General features: G+C 40.3%; 1 protein-coding gene across 1 annotated transcript in view; it reads right to left on the bottom strand.

Annotated features, from left to right (window-relative positions):
• Positions 1 to 26757, bottom strand: part of stpg1 (sperm-tail PG-rich repeat containing 1) — a 61177-nt gene that overhangs the window by 21124 nt on the left and 13296 nt on the right. Inside the window, exons 4-6 of the mRNA XM_072547853.1 lie at positions 21990 to 22108; positions 2958 to 3059; positions 2471 to 2650 (exon numbers count right to left, since the gene is read on the bottom strand). Coding sequence (XP_072403954.1) covers positions 2471 to 2650; positions 2958 to 3059; positions 21990 to 22108 — 401 coding nt within the window. The remainder of the gene's footprint in view (positions 1 to 2470; positions 2651 to 2957; positions 3060 to 21989; positions 22109 to 26757) is intronic.

Here is a 26757-nt window from a genome sequence, read left to right as displayed (position 1 = left end):
CATTTCATTGCTAGTTGCCTTTGCCATCTTGAACCGCTACAGGTAGATCCACAATGCCATGAGGGAGGGAGTCCTAGGATTTTGACGCAGTGACAGTGAAGAAATGCTGATATATTTCCAAGTCAGGATGATGAGTGGAGAGAAACATATGGGTGGTGGTGCTCCCATGCATCAGTTGCCCTTATCCTTCTCGAGATGGTGGTCGTATGGAAAGTGTTAGCTCAGGAGCCTTGGTGAATGGCTGCACCTTGCAGATTGGACACACTGCTGTTGGGGAGGGGGACGATGGTTGGGGGGAGGGGGACGGTGGTTGGGGGGGGGCAGGTGGATGTGTGGAGGGGTTCGTGAATGTGTTGCTGCTTTGTGTTAGACATTGTTCCCTAAAGCACTTCTGCAGCAGACATGATTCCAAATGTCAACGATTAAAACAATAACACTCAAAAGGTGTGATAAGTATGGTTATATTTTAGAATCTTCATCCAGAAGTAATAGCCACAATCCATCGTTTACATCCAGTTTGGTGAATAAGGTGCTCTCGGTTAGTTTTTGGGTAAATCTCAATTTTGGTACTTGGTTTAACTGAGTTAATCCAGACAGATTCTTTTCAAACCATTTGGTTTTGGAATCATAACCTAATCTGAATAGCATCTCATTGGGTCAGTGAAATACTCTTAGCATATATTTTATTTCTTCTTTAACCTTTTCCAAGAGTGAATGAGATACTCTCCTCGACATGTATAGCAAGTTGAGTGAGTATTATCTCACAGGGTGGTGTGGTATTCTATCTTTAATTTCCAAAGTTGGAGGAAAGGTTTAGGAAGTCATCATGAAATGAATGTGCTTACTTTGCATCAGCAATCTCATTAACGTTACAAATTAATCTCAGCTTTAAGCACTTCTTACTGCTTCACAGAGCATATTCTGGATTCCAATTCCATGATTTCTCTTTCCATTTATGTGACTCTCATTGTTAGCTGGTCTTCAACTTTCAATGGTGGTCATCAAAGACCTTGTAATCTCATGACAATGATTATTATTTCATTTGTTTAAGCCATTTAAATTTATCCAATAATACCAAAATGCCAACTCCTATATTTAGCTGAACTCTGTGGGATATCGATTTGTCTCCAAATTTGACACTCCAGGATTTATTTTCAGAATCTTTGGTTTCTCCCAATTTTTCTTTCTGACTTTGCTGGTTTTCAAAATCCCATTGTTTTCCAAGTTTCTACAGTTTAAAATGACAGGGTAATTTAATAATTTTCCACAATTTGGCAATGCAGATATTCTTCTCATTTGTACAGCTTGTTACCTTTACACTGAATACATTTCAAAGTATGGTTAATTGCTTCTTTTCCATTTTGGTGGAATATGGCTTTTGTTTGCTTTCTTCTTTGCAGCCTGTGAACTGAGTTACCCCATTCAATTTTACCGTGGTACAGCGGTTTCACTTGAAAGATCATCCAGTTCTGTTTTTGAAGTCTTGTTTACCATCCTAAATGTGAAGTTGTTCTTGAATCAATTCTATCTTTCACTCTTCATAAGAGCAATGCTCTGCCAGCATATAAAGAATTGATCTCTTTTTCTCTGGCCTCTCTTTCCTTCAATTAAACTTTGCCTATTCAATAATTACATTTCTACAAACATTGAAATAAGTGTTGAACATCAGTTGTATCTCTCCATATGATGCTACATGCTCATCAATGCCCCGTCTTGTTAATACGATTCAACGATCATTCATGATCATTCCAACAGTGTACCACAATGCACTGACCTGGTCCTTTGGCTTTACTTCATAGAAGAAATCATAGAATCCCTACAGTGTGGAAACAGGCCATTTGGTCCAACAAATCCACACTGACCCTCCGAAGAGGAACCCATCTAAATCCATTCCCCTACCTTATTATCCGACATTTACCCTTGACTAATGCACCTAACCTACACATCTCTAAATACCATGGGCAATTTAGCATGGCCAATCCACCTAATCTGCACATCTTTGATTGTGGGAGGAAACTGGAGCACCGGGAGGAAACCCAAGCAGCCACAGGGAGAATGTGCAAACTCCACACAGACAGTCGCCTGCGTCTGGAATCAAACCCTGGTCCTTTGCACTGTGAGGCAGCAGTATAATAATTGTAAAAGTGATACTCCCACGTTAGATATTGTAAACACACTTGTATCTCTTAAAGCATTTCTATCTATATGGCTGTAAAGCTAAACAACATCTTTACTTGAACAAAAATAATACTTGCTGTTGTTGTCAACACAATGTTTTACATACTCATGTGATAAATATTCAAAAGGAACACTGAAGCAAACCTCAAAGAAATGATGAAGACTGAATTATTTGACACCTCCATTTGGGGTGCATTGTAACATAGTAGAAGATGCTTCACTCAAGTGGTAGCTTGCTGATGATTGCTGTAACTGCAGTAACCTTTCAAAGGTGTTGAGTTGCCTTACTCACATTATACTCATTGGGACCTGGTGTAATGTTTTTGAGATCATCCACTTTCATAGCAATGGGACGCTGGAACATACTGCTGTTTCCCTGATGATAATCGACCTTCGATAAAAATCGAGATGGAATATTGTATGCATTTGCTCCTGGTGTCTGAGAAATGGTTTTCCGTCCTTGACGGGATGCCTAAACAGAGGGAAGAGATGAAGAGATCTAATTATTGGAACAATCATGGAAAAAAAACAATATCAAAATGTGTCAGCTTATTTCAGGCTCTAAAAATTACATTTAGATTAATCTGGAATTATTTATCATTTCCAATACACAAACCTTGGATGATATATTAATACAGTTTATGTTATTTTTCTGCTTTACAGAGGCTGTTTGCATGAAGATTTAGCCAGTGATAGAACAAATAGCAATCACCAAACAAGGAGTGAACATTTCCCTTGATATTACAATTACATTATGAGGAGAAAATGCAATAACTCACTTTGGCTGCAAGTCCACCCATTCCTCTTTTGGAGACTGAGGTGCTGAAAGTTTCGATTGATTTATGAACGTAATCATAGGAACCTGGTCCTGGGTTTTCACTCTGTAAAAGAAAGTCTGTGTAAATACTTACTGATCCAAACAAAAGAACATGTTATTACAGCATTCATTGATAATCACCACCATGACAGGGATTTCTTTAATTCATTCATGAGATATGGGCACTTATTCCCCATCCCTAACTGGTGAGCTGCCTTCGTGAACAGCAGCAATCTTGGAGAGAGGAAATTCTAGAAATTTGACTCACTGACAATCCTCTTATGCCAGGTTGACTGGTGACATGGATAGAAATTAGAGAAGAGAATATTCTCACATGACTTACTGCCCTTGTCCAACTATTTGATGGAGATTACAGGTTTGAAAGCTGCCGTTGTTGGAGCCTTGGTGAGATGCTGCAGTGAATCTTATAAATGATAGATGATTCAACCACGGTGTGCTGGTGGTGGGACACGTGAGTGTTTAAGGTTGGTGATGGTCTGCACATCAAGCACTATTTTATTCTGAATGGTGTTGAACTTCTTGTGTCAATTGAGCTGTGCTTATCCAGCTCCTGGATAAATCAAACTTCTGGTATATGCCTGTAGATAGAGGACAGACTTTGAGCAGTCAACAGGTGAGTTGCTCACCACGGAATTACTAATTTCAGGCATGCCCTGTAACTAAAATATTTTTATGGCTGACTCAATCAGTTTTTGGTCAGTGGTGATTCCTAAGATATTGCTAGTGGCGTTTCACCAATGCCAATACCACTGAATGTCAAAGACGCTCTATTGTCGGAGACTGTCAACACATGGAACTTATCTGGCATGAAGGTTACCTGAGACTTATTAACCCAGACCTAAATAGTGCCCAACTCTTGTTGTATGCAGGTGTGGACCAATGTATTGTGAATGAACACTATGCAAAAATCAACAAACATCCTCATTTCGGTGTTTATGATGGAAAACATGTTGTTGATAAAGCAGCTGGAGATGTTTGGGCCTAGGACATTAACCTAAGGAACTCCTGCAGTGATGTCTTAGGGTTGAGATGATAGGCCTCTGTCAATCACAACCATCTTTGTGCTAGGTATGATTCCAACTAATGGAAAGTTTTCCCCTGTGTCACATGGACTTAAATTTTCCCAAGGCTCCTTCACACCTATAATACCAGTGCTGAAGAGGGGTCATTGAAATATTAACTCTGCTTTCTGTTCTTGGTTGCTGCCTAACCTGCTTGGTTTCCCTAGCAATTGTTGATTATGTTCCAGATCTCCAGCATTCACATTTCTTGGTTGTATTAGTCCTTCATACCACATGAAATGCTGCCTCAATGCCAAGTCATTCTCACTTTTTCTCTAAAATTTATCACATTGGTCCAAATTTGGACTAAAGTTATCATGGTGTTTGGCACCACACAATTCTGGCAGAACTGAAACTGAGCATCCATGAACAGCTTAATAAATTGGTGATTTCAGGTGAAGTGGAAGCAAATGGAATAATATTGTCAGAGATGATGGTGTGGTGGTTATGCCAGCAGATTCATAACCCACAGCTCATTCCCTTAAAGGGAAGAGTACACTGGTAAGCAAGTGCCATTATTCCTTGATCCACCACAAATGTATAAATGATCAACTGAATTACCAAGATGGTTAAGTTGCCTGACTTTTACTGCTCTCTAAGGGAAAAGAAACTCACTTAATAGCTTCCATTAATAAACAAGAAAACAAAAATTATAAACAAACTTATTCTTTAATATGTAGCAAAATGGATTATTAATTGCTGCTATAAAAACTTAGCCAGTACCTACTGTATCCAAACACATCACATTCATTCACAAATAGGGCAGACAAGGTCAGAAAAATCACATAACTTCACTCTGGTGGCTTGTACTCTGAATTGACAGAATTTGTGACTTTTCACCCATGATACTCTGTGAATTAAGAGTCCAAATCAAAATGGTGAAATTACGTGATTTGCTCACAGCTCTTATGTTTTTAGCTGATGCTATCACATTGTTGTCAATTGTAGAAAATTCTTTATTTCATGGTTGGTTAGTTGGACCTAGGCCTCATTTGACAGACAAGTTTTTCTTTTTGATTTGACTTGACTGATTTATTATAATTGTCACATGTACCTAAGTACAGTGAAACATTTTGCTTGAACAGATGGAGGAATACAAAGTTACAGCTGCAAGGAAGGTTCACAAAGACAAGATCAACATTGGGTTTGAAATTTGAGAGGTCCATTCAGAAATCTAATAACAGTGGGGAACAAGCTGTTTGTGAACTTATTGGTACGTGTGTTTAAGCTTTTGTATCTTCTGCCTGAATTTGGAAGAGAGTATAACTGGGTGGACGCTTTCCTCTACTTGTGGGGGGACACAGTGAGAGTGAGAGTCAGAGTGAGGAGTGTGTGTGTGTGTGTGTGTGTGTGTGTGTGTGTGAGTGAGTGTGTGTGTGTGCGCGTGTGAGAGAGAGAGACACTTGTGTTTGCTTGCAGGTTTTCTGAAGGTCTTCATGCAACTGCCTTCTCACATTCTGTGACAAACTGCCACTTTAAAAAAGTCTGTTGGTATACAGTTTCCTTTTCAAATGAAAGGCACCTGATGTCACAAAAGCAAAACATCCTGTTTCTCTATAAGTTACATTTCATCATATAACCAATAAGGGAACACCATACAGTTCCACCTTTAATCTCTGAGCTGTTTAAAAAAAAAGTTCATTCTCCGTAAGATGTCCGAACTTCATTTTTTTGTCAGTTTGTGCTTTCAAATATAAAGCCTGGACAAGACAAAGTTCAGTCCCAACATTGCAGTTGGTGAAATTTACATTCAGTCAATAAATCTGGCATGTAAAGCTAATCTCAGTAAAGGTGCCATGAAAGTACCATCAATTGTTGTACAAAAAGATTACTTTGTTCACTTTAGCGAGGGAAATCTGCCTTCCTTATCTAGACTGGCCGACGTATGATTGCAGACCCATAGCAATATGATTGACTTTTAATTGCCTTCTGAAAAAGCCTAGCGGACCACTCAGTTCAAGGGTAATCAGAGATCAGAAACAAAACTTGGCCTTCCCAGGGACACCCACATCCCATGGCAGAATATAAAAAAGTGTGCAATGCTCTCAAACATAGAAATGAATAAAGAGACTTGCTCTTTACTAAAAATGTTGATATTTACAGCTGATAAACAATCAGGTGAAATGAAATATGCCTTCATTTGATTAGTTAACTTCTGACAGGACTTTATCAAAAAATAAAAATAATTTCTTAGATAGCATCTATGAGATGATGCAAGGGGCCTTATGGTACAGTGGCAGTGGACCTGTGTCTGGGCTAGAAAATCTGTGTTCAAATCCCACTTGCCCCAAGCTGGTTTGCAACATGTCCCACCAGATTGATTAAACAATAAGACAGTGCAGCAATTTTTCAAAGTTGCAAATCACAATGACAAAAGCAGCAGCTGAAAACTAAAAGTAATCTGCAACAGAAATGAAAAGTAACAAACAGAGAACTGATTAAAAGCAAGTATTTTACATTAACTGATTTATTTTAATGCACACATGTCAAAAAATAGTTGAGAGCATGGAATACAGCAAGGGTACTGAAAAAATCTGGGTCATAGTGCTGAGGATCTCTACTGAATAACTAATTACTCCATTAGCAAAGCTAATCCAGTGCAGCAACAATATTGGTATCTGTCCGGCAATGTGAAAAATTGCTCAGGAATGTCCCGACTCCATTCTTTGAATGTTCCCCTTATTGACTCTGAACCTCTACAAAGTCAAATTAGTTCAAAAGGAAGCTACCTAAATCCTGGCCCAAAATGAATTGTGCTGGCTAGCATTATCATCTTCACTAATTTATGTTTCCTGTCACAACTTTTTTTTAATCTTTGCATTACAATTTCTTCATGGCCTTTCCATCGCTATTAGTGGATACTTCCCAATCCTAAGGGGGTGGATATGAAGCCAGGTGAAATATTAATGTTAGGGCAGTAGGCCATTGCATTCTCGAGTCTGAGCGATTTTCCCAGAGGTGGGTCATCACTGGCAGAAGCTAACCATCAAACAGTAGCAGGTAGCCAATTAACAAATTTAGCTGCCCATTTATGGGCTGACTAGAAATACCATGAGGATCTTACAACATCTCATGCCATCTGGCATGTGCCTGGATGAGTTGTACTGGACGCAACTGCTCTCTCCTGCAGCAGCATTGCCCACTTCCAGCAGTGACTTGTGTCCTTCCAAGGCTGCAGGCCTTCTCATTGGAAGAAACTTACTGTTCTTAATTGGGTGGTGGGCCCGGAGTTGGCCTTGAATGGGTCACTTCTCAAAAGATGTCCCAGACTGGCATAATGACACCAAGTAAGGAGTTTGAATCTGTCAATAGTTGCAACTCTTAAGTATTTTTAATATATTCCATCCTAGGTATCTACAGTCTTATATTCCTCCTGATATCCTTTCGTCCTCTAACTCTACCCTTTTTATGCATCCTCCACCACTACCTTTAGTGATTGCTACATCAGTGCTCTCAGATCCCTCAGTTTCCCTCCCACAGTTAGTCACTTTAGCTACAAGGGAGTACATGGGCACCTTACCGTTCCTAGCATGCACATGCCTATTTTGAAGTTAATTTGTCAATCACACATCCATTCTGCAAGTTTCTTAATCTCTTCAAAGAATTCATTGAAATTCCCCTCTAGATTAAGTACAGTCATATGCAAAATTTGGAATTTCAATTCTCAGGTCCAAAATATTTCAATTAATATTAAACAATCATGGTCCCAGCATCAACATTGCATTTCTCCATCTTCTAACATTTTCCCTGTCTGAGGAACTATCTTATTCTGTGTTTTCTCTTTTGCAGTAAACATGCTATCCATTCCATTAGTTGTCACCCAACTCCATTTGTTTGTATCTTAGTCATGAGTCCACTAATGTAGCAAATTATGAAAGGCCTTTTAAAAATCCAAATACATATCATCAACTACACTACCTTAATCTCTCCTTTTGGTTAGTTATTCAAATAATTCAATAATGTTGATTACACAAAACCTTCCTTTTTGGTATTTGCTTTATTTTTTGGTTTCTACATTTTTTCTATTACACGTTGAGTAACAATTATGTTAACTTTGCGCAGCTGATCACAAAGTTAATTGGTTTATAGCCTCCCCAGACTTATTCTATTTCCTGCCCTATGTCAAGCATGTTGTTGGAGAAGCAAAGCAGACAAGTGGCAAATATTCTATCACATTATTGAGTCGAAACGTATAGGTGGTTGAAGGATGTTGGAAAGTCAGAATGTGAGTTAATTACGAGCAGTAACCAAACTGCCCAGTCTGGATATTTCTTTGAATACTCCTGTGGACATCATTGATTTGGAGGAGGATTGGGAATTCATGTGGATGGAACAAAGGCATGTACAATCACAACCTCAGGCATTTGGTATCCACCCATACATGATCAAGGAGCTGCATGTAATGTCTAGGCACACCTACTTGGGTATATCTGAAGAAAGCTTAGTCATTTATGTTCCATAAGTGTAGCTGTCATAGAGGTGCTGCTGTCTCCTACAACTTCTAGACAAATTACAGCATAGAACAGCTTTGCAAATATTACCTCACCACTGAATTGCATTTTTATTCCACTATCCCTTCATGTCATCATGAAGACATTTGCTAATTTAGCCAGTTCTTTGTGTACCAATATATTCAATACATGATAGCATCATTGTTTAGTAGAGAATGTAATGATCTCTGAAAGTATACATTAACACAAAAAGTCAGAGAACGTTTACCAATGACAATTTGAAAGTAGATTGATTTGGTCAACTTTGCCCTTGGTCATAATTTCATGGCTTCAATGAATAGAAAAGCATTCCATATTCATATTCCAGCAGTTGTGGACAAGGGAAGGTGGTTTTGTGACACAGCTGGTAATGCCTCTGCTTCTGACCCTGAAGTTTCAGTTTAATACCCACTATAAGACCCGACAGTCATAGAAATTTGTTAATAATGTGGCCAAGTAAGCTATCAACTTGTACATGCTTGGTGATATGAATGTGAGAGTCTACTGGTCAGAACTGCTTAATATTTATTGGCACTGCCCAAGTTAATGCATTTGGTGACAAGCTATCAATATGTTCCAGGGGAAAAACAAGTTATACAAATAATGGCCAGATGTCCATTGTCTGCTGCATATCTCATTACACATGGGAAGCTTCTAAGTTTAATCTTGGACAACTGAATAATGAATGGCCTGGACAGTGTAGATTTTGGGAAGATGCTTCCATTGGTAGGAGATACTAGGACTCGATGGCACAGCCATAGAGTAAAGGGAAAACCTTTTAGAATGGAGATAAGGAGAAACTTCTTCAGCCAGAGAGTGGTGAATCTATGAAATTCATTGCCACAGAAGCCTGGTAACTGAGTAATTTTAATTCTAAGACTGAGATAAATAGGTTGTTGAGGATCAAGGTTTATGGGGAGAAAGTGGGAGAATCAGTTTGAGAAACTTATCAGCCATGGTTGAAAGGTGGAGCAGATTCGATGGGCTGAATCACTTAATTTCTGCTCCCATGTCTTCTGGTCTTATGGTATATAACAATTAATTTATACAAACAAATGTGTACTTCCCGGAAAATAATCATTTTGAGTCAATAAGTTTTGGTAATATTATTTGCAGGATTAGATAAACTGAACTATTGGATTCAATGGAACCAGGGATATCCACTGTAGCCATGGTTGCCACAATTGTACAGAATAATGTACCTCTATCAGTAACACACTCACTTGCATATCACAAGGCTCCAGGTTCAAGTCCCAATGCAGGACATGAGTACAAAAAAATCAAGGCTGGCATTAACAGTGCAGAATGGGGGGGGAGGAGTGCAGTGTTGGAGTTACCATCTTCTATCTTCCCAATCAGGTAGACTTAAAAGATCCCATAGCACTATTTCAGGGATGAGGGTGGATGTCACTACATTAGTAATTTCTGAAGAAATGGGTTCAAATCCAATCCCAACAAGTGGCGGAATTTAAATCTATTTAATAAAATTGATACTGAAAGGCAACCTCTATTATGGTGACCACAAAATTCTCACTAATTGTCATAAAAACCCATCTCTTTCACTCATGTCCTTTTGGAAAGAAAATCTACAATCATTGCCTTGCCTGGCCTACATGTGACTCTGAATTCTCAGTGATCTTTACTGACTCTGAAATGGCTTATTTAACAAAATCTGACAGCAACTTTAGCAGTCAATATAACATCAGTTACACCATTTTTAAATAATTTCTCTCTTCAGGTCACAGGGTCATCTTTGGTGTGCCCTACATTCCAAACTTGGTTCCCTGCTTTTCTTATCCACATACCGCCACCCTCAGTAACACCATTTACATATGGACGACTGATACATAAACACGACTTAAATTCCACCATATATAATAATGACTGCCAGTTTGGTGCTAATTTGCAAACATAGTGCCGTGGATGTAGGTTTGCTCGCTGAGCTGGAAGGCTCTTTTTCAGACATTTCATCACCATACTAGGTAACATCTTCAGTGAGCCTCTGGATGAAGCACTGATGATGATTTCTGCTTTCCATTTATATGTTTGCGTTTCTTTGGGTTGATTATGTCATTTCCTGTGGTTATGTCATTTTCTATGGTGATGTCATTTACTGTTCTTTTTCTCAGGGGGTGGTAAATCAGGTCCAAGTCGATGTGTTTGTTGATAGACATCCGGTTGGAATGCCATGCTTCTAGGTATTTGCGAGCATGTCTCTGTTTGGCTTGTCCTAGAATGGATGTGCTGTCCCAGTCGAAGTGGTGTCCTTCCTCATCTGTATTTAAGGATACTAGTGAGAGAGGATCATGTCGTTTTCTGGCTAGTTGATATTCAAGTAACCTGGTGCTAGTTTTCTGCGTGTTTGGACTACAAAGTTGAGGACATCACACCCATGGTACCTAACAGAGCAGTGGAAACTGGTAGAACCAAACAGAGGAGGGTAGAGTGAGGCTAGTAGGAAGTCTCAGTGGGAGGGAGAGACAGCAGACAGGATGTGTGAGCTAAAAGGAAGGAAAGTGTGTCACAGCATGATCTGTGAGGACAGCAAATGGAAAACTGGCAAACTGAATCGAGCAATACACAACATTTTCAGCAAAAGCTTAACATATTTAGGAGCAGAGTTTTCTCTTTCACTTGCAAACACTGCCTGCTACCAGTCTGGATAGCTCAGAGGATCACAAACTTTATCAGAAAAATATGTTCTCTTCCTTCGTTCCACCTGTGATTGGTTTTGCCATCAGTGGTTTATCGCAGTGTTATGGACTAGGCCAGACCACTCAAAACATTCTTAAGCACGCAGCCCAGACCATAACTTTGTAATTTGTTTCGGTCAGAGTATAGTGAAAATTACCCACAGTAAGTTAGCTGGGTTGGCTACCAGGTTTTAAAACAGACAAAAATTTATTCACAAAGTTACACAATGAAACACAAAGAACAGAATAAAGAAGCCCTGCAGAACTCAGTCTATCCAAACTAGACTTAATTATACTGTTCCAAATATACACAACAGTCCCAATAAGCAAACCCTCTTTAAAAAACAGTAAAAATGGAACAAATGCTTACAGGTTGAAGTTAGAAGGGCCAAAGGAGAGAGAGTTTTTGCAGGCTGTTCACACATAGCTCACTGTTGAAATCCTCACTAGTTCTGGTCTGATCTGCTCATCTAGAGAGCTGACCACTCCTCTTTCATTATACAGGTCACTTCTAAAACATGACCACTCTGGCCTGAAGTTTCATCTATTTACATATAAACAAAAAGGACTGTCAATATTCTTTAATCTCTGTTCTAAACCAGTCTAATCAGAACAGGAGCTGTTTATGACCTCTCTGAAAAAAAAACAAGGACACAGTATCCTTCAGAAAAGGAACAGCTTTTAGAAAGATGGGAGCTGCTTTGTGACACCTTCCCCCTTAAAAACAAAACCATCGACATCAAAAGATGGTTTTGTTTTTAAGACACTTTAAAAACAAGCTGTTTAGTAGTCTATACATTATACTAACTATAAACATGCAAATATGCACAACCACATGCATATTCAAGCTGTGGCACACCAGCCACTGAACGCCTCTGTATCTCATTCAAGTCTCGATACCGCGTCGGCAATCACATTTTCGCAACCTGCCACATGCACAATTGTCAAATTGAATGGCTGCAACAACAAGCCCCATCTAAACAATCTGGCATTTGTGTACTCAAATTTTCCCACATAAGTCAATGGGTTGTGATCGGTGTATACGATTGTCTCAGATGCATTGCTGGGAATATAAACACTGAAATGTTGTAAGGCCAACACCAAGCTTAAAGTCTCTTTCTCCACCATTGATTATTTCTGTTGATGAATGTTTAACTTCCTAGAAAAATATCCGATGGGTCTTTCTATTCCTTCTTCATCCTCCTGCAGGAGCACCGCACCGACAACTACATCACTGGAATCGATAGCCACCTTGAAAGGCTTGGTGCAATCCAGTATCACTTATACTAGGGCAGTGGTTAATACAGTTTAAGCTGTCAAATGCCTTTTGACAGTCTGCTATCCACTGAAACTTCTTGCCCTTTTTTAACAATTCAGTGAGGGGTGCAGCTACACTGCTAAAGTTTGGCACAAACATTTGATAAAATCCACTCAATCCCAGGAACCATAGTACTGCTTTTATCATTGATGGTGTGGAAAATTCCCCAATTACATTCATTTTCGCATCCCATGGGGCCATTTGTCTATGCCCAATAACATGGTCAAGGAAGGTGATTTGGGCTTTAGCAAAATCACTTTTAGCCCAGTTTCACTATCAAACCAGCCTTCCGAAGTCAATCGACCAAGTCCAATAAATGCTGTAAATGTTCCTTCAATAATTGATTAAAAATCACCAGGTCATCAATATACACCACACAGTTGGGTAATCCAGCAATGACCTTATTAGTCAGTCTCTGAAACGTGTCTGGAGCATTTTTCATACCAAATGGCATGATTTTGAACTGATATAGTCCATTTGACGTTAGGAAAGTCGAAATTGCTTTTGCTCTCTCTGACAGAGGTACTTGCCAGTAGCCTCTGAGCAAGACCAACTTAGAAATATGAGTTGCTTGTCCCACTTTTTTGACACAGTCGCCCAACTGTGGAATTGGACATGCATCAGTCTTTGTAACGGCATTGCCTTTGTGATATTCCACGCTTAATCGTTGGGTACCATCTGGCTTTGGCACCATGACTATGGGTCAGTTCCAATCACTGTAACTCACTTCAATTATGCCATCTTGGAGCATGTGCTCTAACTTATCTGAACTTGTGTCAACTTTAGAGGGTTATTCTTAATCAGAATAGCATCTCCTATCTCTACGTCATGTACAATAAGGTTAGTACTTCCCAGCTTATTTCCCGATATCGCCCCACATGATTATAATAATTCTTTCAAGTCATTTCAATTTTCCTCTGGAAGGTAAATCAATAATTTATCCCAATTGTTGACAACTTCCTCATTGTCCAATTTGATTTGAGGAATGTCCAATTCAGAATCCTCTGAGCTTGGTTCTTCCTTCTGTGCTGTAATTATTAACACCTTCACCTCTTGCTTTCCTTCTCTGTCAAAATACCTTTTGAGCATTTTCACATGACACACTCTGTGAGATTTCTTCCTGTCTGGAGTCCTTATCAAGTAGTTCACCTCACTCAATTTCCTCTCGAGTTGATACAGTCCACTAAACCTTGCTTTTAAAGGCTCACCTGTTACTGGAAGTAACACTAATACTTTATCCGCAATTCCAAAACTGCAAATTTGTGATTTCTCATCGATTCCTGTTTCATTGAATGCTGTGATACTTTTAAATGCTGTCTAGCCAACTCACCAGCTCTATTAATCATTCTCTAAAATTTGACACATTGTCGAAATGGGTGGTCTCTAAATTCTGACTTAGTAATTTCTCCTTCATCAATTTTAATGGTCCCCTTACATCATGCCCAAAGATTAATTCAAATGGACTGAATTTGGTCGAGTCATTCGGTGCATCTCTGATCGCAAAAAGTACAAACAGAATTCCCTTATCCCAATCATCTGGGTAATCCTGACCATAAGCCCTCAACATGGTCTTTAGTGTTTGATGCCATCTCGCTTACACTCCCTGTGATTCTGGATGGTATGCAGTAGATTTGAACTTCTTTATTCCCAAGTTATCCATCACCTCCTTGAATAGTTTGGATGTGAAGTTTGATCCTTGATCTGACTGGATCTCTATTGGTAAAAAAAATTACCAATCGAGTAAAAAAATTAAATAATTTTCCGACAACTATTTTGGCTGTGATGTTGCGTAATGGGATTGCCTCTGGAAATCTAGTTGACATGTCCATTATTGTTAATAAATACAACTTACCACTTTTTGTTTGAGGTAGGGGACCTACGCAATCAATCAAGACTCTTGTGAAAGGTTCCTCAAATGCTGGAATAGGTATTAAAGGTGAAGGTTTCATTACTGCCTGTGGCTTTCCGATTAGCTGACATGTATGACACGTCTGACAAAATTCAACTACATCCTTGTGTCGTCCAGGCCAGTAAAAATGTCTTTGTACTTCTGCCTGTGTTTTCCTCACCCCTAAATGACCTCCAAGTGGTAGCTCATGCACCACCTGCAGTACCTCCTTTCCATATCCTCCTGGCAAAGCAATTTGATGAATCATTGCCCATTTCTCACCTGCTTGACTGTGTGATGGTCTCCATTTCCTCATGAAGACAGCATTTGTCAAGTAATAACACACAGGAATGCATTTACTCTTCTTCTCTGTAAATGCCTTTTATTTAACTGTTTTAAATTCTCATCTTTCTGCTGTAACTCGATCAGCTTGGCAGAGCTAAAGATACTTACATGTTTACCTATTTGCTCCTGCTCTATCCTACTTATCTGATCAAAAAAGTCTCACATAAAGCTACTTCAGCTTCCTTACCTGTGCCTTTTGATCTCTCCTGCTTCACCTTGTGCCTCTGTGATTTTGTGATCACACAATCTGGGAAAATTCCTGGATAAACATCCTTCATTTCTTCAGTTTCCTGTGTCTCCAGTGGTTTTTCAACTAGAGTAGGCAGCATGCCTCCCGGTGAATCAGCTATATCATTTTCAAGAACAAATGATATTTCTGGAGCTGACAATTTGTCCAGTACTCCTACCACAAATTCTCCACTCTTCTCTGGACTCTCCAGCCTCACTTTACATTATTAAGCACTTTTTGTCTCACCATGAATTCCTGTTACCAATACTTTCTCTGGAATAGACCCTCAGGAGTGCATAACTCCTCATCCTTCAGCATTACAGACTGAGAGGATCCTGTGTCCTTTAATATTGTAACCTCTTTACCTACTCCTTCTGGCCTATGTGAATAAACTTTACCCTTGTATGTATATTTTCTAAGCAGATCTGACACTTCCTCCTTAATCACCCTCTGATCATCATGTACACTCCGAGGCAGTTGTCTAACTTCCCTTATGCATTTTGTTATTAGTCCAACAAAACTTCCAGGGTTGCCTGGTTTTCCTACATCTGGCTTTCTCCTCGCCCACCAACACTGTTTTCATGTGGCCCACTTTATTACAATGAAAACACTGTAGCATTTTAACTTCTTTGTCCCCCTCAAGGGTTTCTTTTTCACCTGTGGTAAGTTATCCCTACGATCTTCACTGAGCTCTACCTTTCCCTTTCCACGTGAGGATTTCTCTTTGTCCCAATTTCTATCCCTCATGGACTGAAATAGATTCTGGAAGCCAAACCGAGTTTTATGGACCAGTTCGTAATCATCAGCCACTTCAGCTGCTAACCTTGCCATACTAAGTCTCTGCTCTTCCACGAGTTTGCACTACTTCCTCGCTAAGGTTACCTTCAGCCTTTATCTCCAGCATTTTAAGCTGACTTCCCTATTTAACGGCCAAGTTCTGAAGTTCAAATGCGCACTCTGTTTCTCTGTGTTCTGCTGCTCTCTCTTTTTCTCTCTCTTCTGCTTTTAATCGTAACTCAAACTGTCTCATTTCTGCTGCCCTTTCCTTATCTCTCGTCTCTAACTCAAGCTGCTTCATTTGCAACTGAATTCTTGTCATCTCTATACATTCTGATAGTTTCTCCAGCAAGTTTAAATGCTGAGCTACTGCTGTAATTATCTCTTTTCCACACAGAAGCGGGCAGGTCTAATCCTAACTGGTCTGCTAATTCCTGCAGTTTGGTCTTATTCACCTTTTGCAAAACTTCCAAAGTCACCCAATCCATTTCCAGAAAACCTCTGGTGACAGCAAGACCCATTATTATCCCAAGCTTTGTCTACCCAACCAAACCAACACCTGAAATAAAGACACTAGCACCTACCACTTGCTGTTTAAAATCCTGCAAAGAGCCCTCAGTATGTTATGGACTAGATCAGACCACTCAAAACATTCTTAAGCACGCAGCTCAGACCATAACGTTGCAATTTGTTTGATTAAGTGCACAGTGAAAATTACCCACAGTAAGTTAGCTGGGTTGACTACCAGGTTTTAAAACAGACAAAAATGTATTCACAAAATTACACAATGAAACACAAAGAACAGAATAAAGTACCCCTACAGAACTCAGTCTATCCAAACTAGGCTTAAATATGCTGTTCTGAATATACACAACAGTCCCAATAAGCAAACCCTCTTAAAATAAAAGTAAAAATGGAACAAATGCTTACAGGTTGAAGTTAGAAGGGCAGAAAAAGAGAGAGTGTTTGCAGTCTGCTCATACAGCTCATTGTTGAACTCCTCACTAGTTCTGGTCTGAACTGCTCAGCTAGAGAGCAGACCACGCCTCTTGCATTATACAGGTCACTTCTAAAACATGATCACTTTGGCCTGAAGTTTAATCTGTTTACACATAAATAAAAGCACCTCTCAATACTCTTTAATCTCTGTACCAAACCAGTCTAATCGGAACTGGGAGCTGTTTACAATCCCTCTGAGAACAACCAAGGACACAGTGTTCCTTAAGAAAAGGAACAACTTTAAGAAAAAAAAAGGACCGGCTTTGTGACAAGAAGACTCATTAAATTTCTAAATTTTGAGCAAGGCATTTATTCAGCAGCAAGTAAAAATACATTTTGTAACTGTCAAGACTATTCGCACATTGTGACTAATATTCATCTGCTGTTAACACTTAATTTGGACATTTTCAAATCCTTTCTCTTCCCCTTGTCTCATGGTCATCTTTGGTGTGCCCTGGATTCCAATCTCTGTCCCCGGTTTGTTGTTACCCATGTACTGCCACCCTCAATAACACCATTTACATGTAGTTGGCTTATACATGAACACTGCTCACATTCAATTCCACCTCTCTACCACCTTAGTAACTCCAGCAGCAGTATAATAAACAGAAATACACTCATTACAGGGGACCCCACATTACTAATGTCTGACTTCCAAACACTTAGCCTTAGGAATGTGATCTTAAACAGGGGTATAATTTTAAAGATCTGACATACAAACATTTTGAGTACTTATGTACAGCTCTTATATATTGTCTTGTGTTGTGTTCCAACTTGTATACAAATCGACTTGCAATCGGACTCCGAAACAGAGCCCATTTACAAGGTTGGAACTGTCTTCATATGTGGTATTAAGTTCTGGATGAGTTATAAATTTATAAAGGTCAAATGATGGCAAAGTTGAGGTCATCCAGTTCTGAAATCTTCTGAGTATCTGTCGGCCTCCATCAATACTCTGATGCTTGGATAGGTTTAGTCCAACGGTGTTTGCATTGGATGCTCATTTCACCTTGACCTGAGGCTTCGAATGCTTGTCCACTCACTGTTTAGCTCTCTGCCACCGGTGTTAAAACTTACCCTTACACTTCAAAATGCAACTTCTGAAATGTTTTCCTTTTCAGCTTTTCGCTTTTACAAACTTCAACTGATCTAGAATTTTGCAGCCAAGTCCCATTCCACATCGAGCTCGGTTTACCTTTTAATCCCTCATGTGCAGTATCACCAAATTAACTTCTCAATCCTCCATCTTTATTTTGAATGGTTTCCCCAGCCTCACCCAGTAATCTCTTCCAGCCATAAATTCCAACCCACACCTTCCGTCCCTCTTGGTAACTGCTCATTTCCCTCCACCTCCTCCTCCACACCCCGATTGCAGATCAATCTTTCAGTTATTCCACCCATCTGCATATCAACAACCACTTCACCACCAGGCACCACAAACAAGGGCAAGAAGCAACAAGCTCAATAATGATGATTGTGAAGACATTTAGGCCACAAGGAGAAGGTTTGACTCAAATTATTGTAGGCCCACTTAACTGGCTGTTCACTCATGTTAAAATAAATTACACCATTTCGAGAGAATCCTGAAATCTCATCCAGAGACAGATGCTGACTTTGGTTTAACCAGCTGATTTGGAAAAAGTTATACATTTACCGAAATTTTCACACCATTTTAATAAAAACTGAGCTTTTAAAAAATGGTTAAAAACTGAGATCATTGGAAATGGGAGGAAGAAAAGACTATTTAGCCCCTCATTACCATTCTCCTATATCACAGACAAGCTCCCATCTCAATCTTGTTTTCTCACAACATTCCTAAAATGGAGAGTTCAACAGAGTTTGTCTGGCAAGGTTTTCAGGTTGTTAAAAATAAGAAAATTGTAAGACAAAAATACACAATGACAATCAAGTTATTAAATAGAAAGCTTCTATGTCTGAAATCTGTGAAGATCATGCAGGGATATTGTATTATTTGATGGCAGCAAGCTGTAATACCTAAAGAACAGGCACAGGAATTCTTGGGCAGATGCACCATTTCCACCTTGAGGGTGCTCACAGTTTTGGGCCCTGTTATTTTTAAAACTGTCTTTGGAACTTTGTGTGTGTCTCTATTTTGAAATTGCTCCAAGAACTCCCTCTACGTCAGCAACAGTCACCTCTTGAGGTGGAGCTGCTGGCTGGACTTTCCGGTGAGATCTCCCATTGGCACTTCCAGGTTCCTGTTACACTCGAGACCCTCAAATCAACAACAACCATGGAGGCAGCCTGTTAAATGATTACCTCCTGCAAAGCCTCCCTGACCCAAGTGGGGTTAGGAACCCAGGAATGGTCCTTTTTTCAGAAAATGTTATAAATGCCAAAGAGTCTGCAGTCAGGTCAAACTACATTTGGAAAATTGTGAGCAGTTCTGGGCCTCATATGTAAGAAAGGATGTGTTCGCGTTGGATGGGGCCCAGAAGGGGTTCACAAGAATGATCAAGAGGATGAAAGGCTCGTCATGAGGAATGGTTGAAAACTCTGGTCTGTACTTGATGGAATTTAGAAGGATAAGGAGGGATCTTATTGAAACTTACACAATAAAGAAAGGCCTGGATAGAGTAGATGTGGAGAAGACGTTTCTGCTAGTAGGAGAGATTGGGACCCAAGGGCACAGCCTCAGAGTGAAAAAACAACCCTTTAGAACTGAGATGAGGAGAATTTTGTTTTTTTATTCATTCACAGGATGATGGCATCACTGAGAAGACTAGCATTCATTGTCCATCCCTATTGCCCAGAGGGCAGTTAAGAGTCAACCACATTGCTGCGGGTCTGGAATCACACGCAGGACAGATCAGGTAGGGATGGCAATTTCCTTCCCTAAAGGATATTAGTGAACCAGATGGGTTTTTTCCTATAATCAACAATGGATTCAAGGTCATTATTAGAGTCTTAATTCGAGATACTTATTGAATTTAAATTTCATCGTCTTCCATGGTGAATTCGAATCTGGGTCCCCAGAACATTAGCTGGGTCTCTGCATTAATAGTCCAGCAATAATACCACTAGACCATTGCCTTCCTAAGAACAGGATTCCAGCTCCAATTCTGTGAGATGCAAAGGAAGAATTTCTTCAGCTAGAGGATGGTTAATCAGTGAAATTCATTGCTGCAGAGGGTTGTGGAGGCCAGGTTAGTGGGTGTATTTAAGACACAGATAGATAGGTACTTGATTGACAAGGAGATCAAGTGCATGGAGAAGGCAGAAGGATGGGTTTGGGAAGCATATCAGCCATGATGGAATGGAATGGTGGAGCAGACTTGATGGGTCAAATGGCCTAATTCTACACTGATATTTTATGGTATTATGATTCTGCCCATTTGTTTCTTTTCTGGAAGCAAGGTTAGAAAACAAAAATAAAACGCGTATTTCTATTGTACCTTTCTTGACCTTAGGAGATGCCAAAGTGTTTCACAGCCAATGGAAAGTGCAAACATTATTGTATTAGTGAGAAAGCGGAGAGTTAAAAGTCCTTTGTTTTGATTGAGGGTTAACAGTCTAAAAGGGTTAATACTGAGGAATGCCTTAAGCACTACCCAACATGGGTCATAAGGACTTGTAAAAGAACAGCTTCAAAGGAGGAGACTAACCATCCAGGTCTCCCTCACAGTCACTGTAACAATGCCTATCATATCAGTGTAACCTGGACATAGTTGCTAACATACAATAAACTCCATTGTGTTTAAGGAATAAACAACCTTTTCTCTTTAGACTAGCAAGTGGTTTTCCTCCACCATATCAGATCAAGTGGACCCTGTAGATCCTTACTCTAAAAGAGGATGGTGGCAATAAACTTACTCACATGGTGAACAACAACGCTGAGCCTCATATAGCACAGTGGTTTGTAATGAAGATTGCTCTGTCTGCTGGACCTTTTTATTGTTTTATTTGTTGGACGTGCAATTAAGGACTAGACTCCACTGCTCATCACCAATTGCCTTGAGGGGACAATGGAGAGCTGCCCTCCTGATCCATTCCAGTCCATGTGGTAAAGGCATGCCCACATCAGGAGGATGCGTGACTTGAAGGGGAACTTGGAGGTGGATGGTGTTCCATGTAAAATATTCCCCATAGTCCCACTGAAATATTGAAATGTGTTCAATTCTGTGGTTGATTCTGATTCTGAATTCACAGCAGGAGTAGATGATTTGATTTAGGTTGGATGACAAAGGATGATGAAAGAATTTCTCTTTGCGTTTCAGATTTCCAGCAGCTGCAGTTCTTTGTTATATTAAAAATGACTAGTTTTTGTGATGCTGCTTGTGCGATAAATATTCTCCAGGACACCCAGAATAACTCAATTTTTTCTCTTTGAAGAAGAAATTGATGACTTTAAACCGCAGTAAATGCTGAATCACAGCATTTGCACCAAGAACTAGTTTCCGTAAATTTGCAGGTCATAATCTTACTGGTCAATGAGCTACCCGTGCATTAATTTACGAAAGGCACTGTGCCATTCATGTCAATGCAGATACACATTCAGCACCTATATCCCCAATTAAACTGAAAGAAATCAGATACCATGATTGGGAGATTGCTCGGACCTTATGTCCACTTCAATAAAACGTTCTTTTGGCTCCTTTACAGCACCCTGATTTAAAAAAAGACTTTGAAGTCCAGCCTGCTTCCCATGCCTGGATTGACCCGCACCCTCCACTGGAACCCACATAGCTAGCTGAAAGCCATTTTTCTCATCTCACCTGGCACACAGGCCTCCAGTGCTATGCTGGAATCTGAATGAGTTGGGGGCATGAGACAGTGCACTGGAGTAAATCTCGACAAGCAGTTGGCTTGCAAGAGGAGGTCAGAAATTTGGTTCCCTGCATGCCAGATGAACTAACTGGATCCATGTCCTTGTACAGTGGCCTCTGCCTGTCTCTCAGAGGGAGTGTAGTAAAGCAGCTAAAGAAATTTTGGGGCCATTACTCTGAATTAGATCTACACTCAACCTGAACAAAAAGTGTCTCATGTTTAAGCCATGTGAAGCAATGTTCCATTTTTCAGGCCTTCATCTTGAAAGGAAATTTACCATTTTTGCATAGGGTGTTTACATGGGCAGTATACATTTTCTAATTAATAATTGAAAAAAAAAGTGCTTGTAGTTATCACCATTTCGTGGACAATGAAGAAATATTACCTGGAAATCATCATCAAACCTTCTTGTTTGAGAACCAAACCCCTTCCTCTCAGGAATTTCAAACCTCACAGTTTGATACTTGCTTGGTATCGTAGCAGTGGTAATTGATGCGCTCAACCCTGCAGTGCAACAGCAACAGAACAGTAATAGTATTAGATATAGAGATTAGAAAAGCTAGCCCATTCACCAGCTAGCAAAATATAACAAGAAATAAAGATTTATTTTCACCGTCTTGGGTGATCATGGGATAGGCACCTCACGTCTGCATTATTTGTTTACTGATGGAGATGTAGAATGATTATAGCAAGTGCTCTGTGCTGTTTTCACAATTATCCTGGTCTAATTGCATATCATCAACTATAAATTGCAAGTCAAAGGCCAAATACATGCCTATAAATGAAAATTCTGCTGGCACATCTGATGTATTAATGCAATCCTCATCAAAACAAGTCAAACAATTTGAATCCAGTGCTATCAGATTTATTCACACTTTCATGTCAAATTGATCTTAAAATGTAAAAATAAGTCTTAATTTAAATCTGGGTTGATTGATTTCTTCAGACTGGTTGAGCAACTGATGTGTCTAAACAAGTGATTTACAATTTTATTTTGATTGTCTGATCATTCAGTAACTTTACGTAATTAGAGGTTGCATGTTCCTGTCTAATCCCATAGGATTTCTGTAAAGCCTGCAGGAGAATGGAGCAGTGGGACTCAATACTGTTGCCAATATTGATTTGTCTCTGTCTTTGTGCCCTTAGATTGCCTCTGGGACATAATGGTGAGGACAGAGGTCATGCACTCAGTCAATGGCCACCCTAATGCACTAGTTATTGATGCTTGCATGCACTCCTTTGTGAGCCTGGGGAACCTAAAGTTATTTAAAAGGATGGAGAAGGCCAGTGTAAACATCTTCTCACTCGGTTTCTGCCCCAAAAGTCTCACTTGTTTAAAGTTGGACCTTTTCCCCATTAAGGTGAAGGGCTTATGTCCAGAACATCAATTCTCCTGCTCCTCAGATGCTGCCTGACCTGCTGTGCTTTTCCAGTGCTACATGTTTTGACTCTGCTCCCCTTCAAGGCCTCATACCCTGTCTCTGATTACAACAGTGTCATCCTTGCTGCAGTTCCACTCAAACTTTCCCGGTTGCATTCACTGGCTTTGTCTCAATGGCAGCTTACCAGGTGAAATGATCTTCAGCCCAGAAATTTGAGGTGGGCAAAATCCCTGTCCTACCAGAATACAAAGAGGGAAATCTAATTTTGATCGGAAAATAGCGAGGTTACTCAAGCATATAGTTGCCAAGGAACCATGCAGTGTTCAGGAGGCTATGATCTCCTTGCCCTCTATCTTGATATTGCGCTCCTGGCCTGTTTTGATTACTAGATAAATCCATTCATTTGAAACAAGGACAGAAATTATGGGTGAAACTCAGCAGGTCTGCAGCATCTGTGGGGAGAAAGCAGAGTTAACATTTCAGGTCCAGAAGTGTCACCAGACTTGGAACATTACCTCTGCTTTCTCCCCTTGGTTACTGCTAGACCTGCTGTGTTTCACCATTAATTTGTTTGTGTTTCAGATCTGCAACATTTGCAGTTCTTTGTTTTATTAAATCCATGCATCGATCCCCTTGCAAAGAGTGAGAGAAGGTAAAACAATGCTACAGACATAATCCAATATAGTATTTTTATCAAATCTACAACAATTCTCATCAGAACAGAGTTTTCATTATCACTACCTTGGAGGATGCCTCAGGGTTCTGAGTTGGTTAATTAATTGCCCTGCTGCATTGCACTGTGCAATGGTGTATGCCTATATTGCAACACATAATAGCATAGATGAGCACTAATGGTATGCAAAGTATTTACTTCTGAATGCGTAATACAATCTCGATTTAGTTGAATTTCTAGCAAAGTGAAGACGTGAGTACAAATGGGATTCCCTTTTATGTACTCGCATGGACTTTTTATGAAGCATGAATTTTTTATGAATATCAGATTAGATTAGATGACTTACAGTGTGGAAACAAGCTCTTCGGCCCAACAAGTCCACACCGACCCACTGAAGCGCAACCCACCCATTCCCCTACATTTACCCCTTTTACCTAATACTACGAGCAATTTAGCATAGCCAATTCACTTGACCTGCACATCTTTGGACTCCGAAGAGTAACCCATCCCCCTCTGACTAATGCACCTAGCACTATTGACAATTTAGCATGGCCAATTCACCTGGCCTGCACATCTTTGGATTGTGGGAGGAAACCGGAGCACCCGGAGGAAACCCACGCAGACACGGGGAGAATGTGCAAACTCCACACAGTCAGTCGCCTGAGTCGGGAATTGAACCCGGGTCTCTGGCGCTGTGAGACAACAGTGCTAACCACTGTGCCACTGTGCCGCCCACGATCTTCTAAAGGAAGATTTCCTTCAGTCTTCTGCACAGACCATAATACCAGGAATGTTTTAAGGTTGTCGGTTGATTAAGCAATCACTTAGGATGTGCATTTTTTGAGTATGATGAAGCTTGATAAATCATGTGACAAGTTTGAAGTGATTGTTGTGGTGGATCTTGGTTTCTGACTTCTACCTTATGGTTATGTGCAGGTCCACCAATCAGATCAGTCATTTAATTACATACATAAGAATGAGAACACCTCCACCCATTGTACAACATTAACTTTGATTGCTAGGTAGAGAAGCTTCATTTGTCAGAAATCCCTCAAGGTAATATTCATTGTGAAGTCCTGGCACCAGCCCTTCAGTTATTGAGAAATAATTTCATTATCTGGAGGATGGATTATCAGGTGCTCTACTCTCTGCATCTCCACCTACAAACTCCAGCCAGTTTGGAACACTGCTTTGTAAATCTTCCACACAAAGTCCCACACACCCCTCACTTTACCCACATCAAATTCCTGTGCGTCTCTGTGTCTCAGATAAGTTCAAGATCCTTATCCTCATACTCAAATTGTTCACTGCTCTCACTTCAACCTTCTCTGTTCAACAGGTGTGAGGGGTGGAGATGGGAAGTTCAGCGGGAAAACTTTAGAGAATGAATACTTAACACTCTTTTTCCTCAATTGTGACCACTGCTCACTGCCTACTGTTTCTGGTCCGCCATTAAAAATCATTCAGCACTGAAAACATATGCTCTAGAACATTCTTCCAGAACTTATTTTCCTACTTTAGAAGTTTACCTCTTTGGTCCTAGTATCCTTTACATTTTATTTGGTGCTGGCTTCAACCCCCTTGGGAAGTGTGACTTAGTTTTACAACAACAAATACGGCAGCTCAGTGGGTAGCACTGCTGCCTCACAGCACCAGGGTCCTAGGTTCGATTCCAGCCTTGGGCAACTGTCTGTGTGGAGTTTGCACATTCTCCCCGTGTCTGTGTGGGTTTCCTCTGGGTGCTCTGGTTTCCTCCCACAATCCAAAGATGTGCAGGCCAGGTGAATTGGCCATGCTAAATTGTCAATAGTGCTAGGTGCATTAGTCAGAGGGGGGTGGGTTACTCTTCGGAGAGTCCGTATGGACTTGTTGGGTCGAAGGGCCTGTTTCCACACTGTAGGGAATCTAATCATATATAACTAAGTAAATGAGAGTAGAAATTTTTTTTTAACCTGTTTCATTCTGTCGCGATCATTGCTTTATATTTTTGTGGTGTATATTTTGTTCTTAAAATGTATACATAAAAATTTAGTAACAGAATGGAAATCTATTTGTGATGGTGTACTGTCAGTAATGTTAAGGTAGTATCACATATGGTGAAATGAAATCAATAGTTTCAGAAAACCATGGGGCTGCTCTCTCATTAGAGCAAGACGATTGATAGTGAGTTTAATTTGAGGATCACTACACTTCAGGGCAAAGGTGATGTTGAGAAAGCAGGACCTTCAAGGTGTGCAAGAATTGAATCCACATTGTTGGCATTATAAATCAGCCATCCAACCAACTGAGCTAACCAATAATAACATATGTATATGGCACATTGGTGATGGTGGCAGTTCATTCAAGAAAGTGGACTTGATATAGCAAAACACACTTTTACCTGTGCATTATTGTCTGGAGTTATAGATAGTGAGGGTAGAGGGTCCCTTCCATTACATAGATGACCAGAATTTCCCCATGCTGTGAATGCCTACCTTTAGCTTTTAGATTACTTACAGTGTGGAAACAGGCCCTTCGGCCCAACAAGTCCACACTGACCCACCAAAGCACAACCCACCTGACCCATTCCCCTACAGTTACCCCTTCACCTAACACTACAGGCAATTCAGCATTGCCAATTCACCTAACCTGCACATTTTTAGACTGTGGGAGGAAACCGGAGCACCCGGAGGAAACCCACACAGACACGGGGAGAATGTGCAAACTCAACACAGACAGTTGCCTGAAACGGGAATTGAACCCGGGTCTCTGGCATTGTGAGGCAGCAGTGCTAACCACTGTGCCACCGTACCGCCCACTGCCACCGTGCTGCCCACTTGTGCTGGAATAATTTGCAGATTGACACTCAATCTGTTAGGTTGTGAATGCACCTTAGGCGAAAGTGAGGACTGCAGATGCTGGAAACCAGAGTTTAGATCAGAGCGATGCTGGAAAAGCACAGCAGGTCAGGCAGCATCCGAGGAGCAGGAAAATTGACGTTTCGGGCAAAAGCCCTTCATCAGGAACCCTGCTCCTCAGATACTGCCTGACCTGCTGTGCTTTTCCAGCACCACTCTGATCTAAACTGTGAATGTATCTTCCTTGGCCATCAAATTCTG

The sequence above is a fragment of the Chiloscyllium punctatum genome, chromosome 27 (genome assembly GCF_047496795.1).
Source record: "Chiloscyllium punctatum isolate Juve2018m chromosome 27, sChiPun1.3, whole genome shotgun sequence".
Classification (NCBI taxonomy): Eukaryota; Metazoa; Chordata; class Chondrichthyes; order Orectolobiformes; family Hemiscylliidae; genus Chiloscyllium; species Chiloscyllium punctatum.
This window is presented reverse-complemented; position numbering and strand designations above follow the sequence as displayed.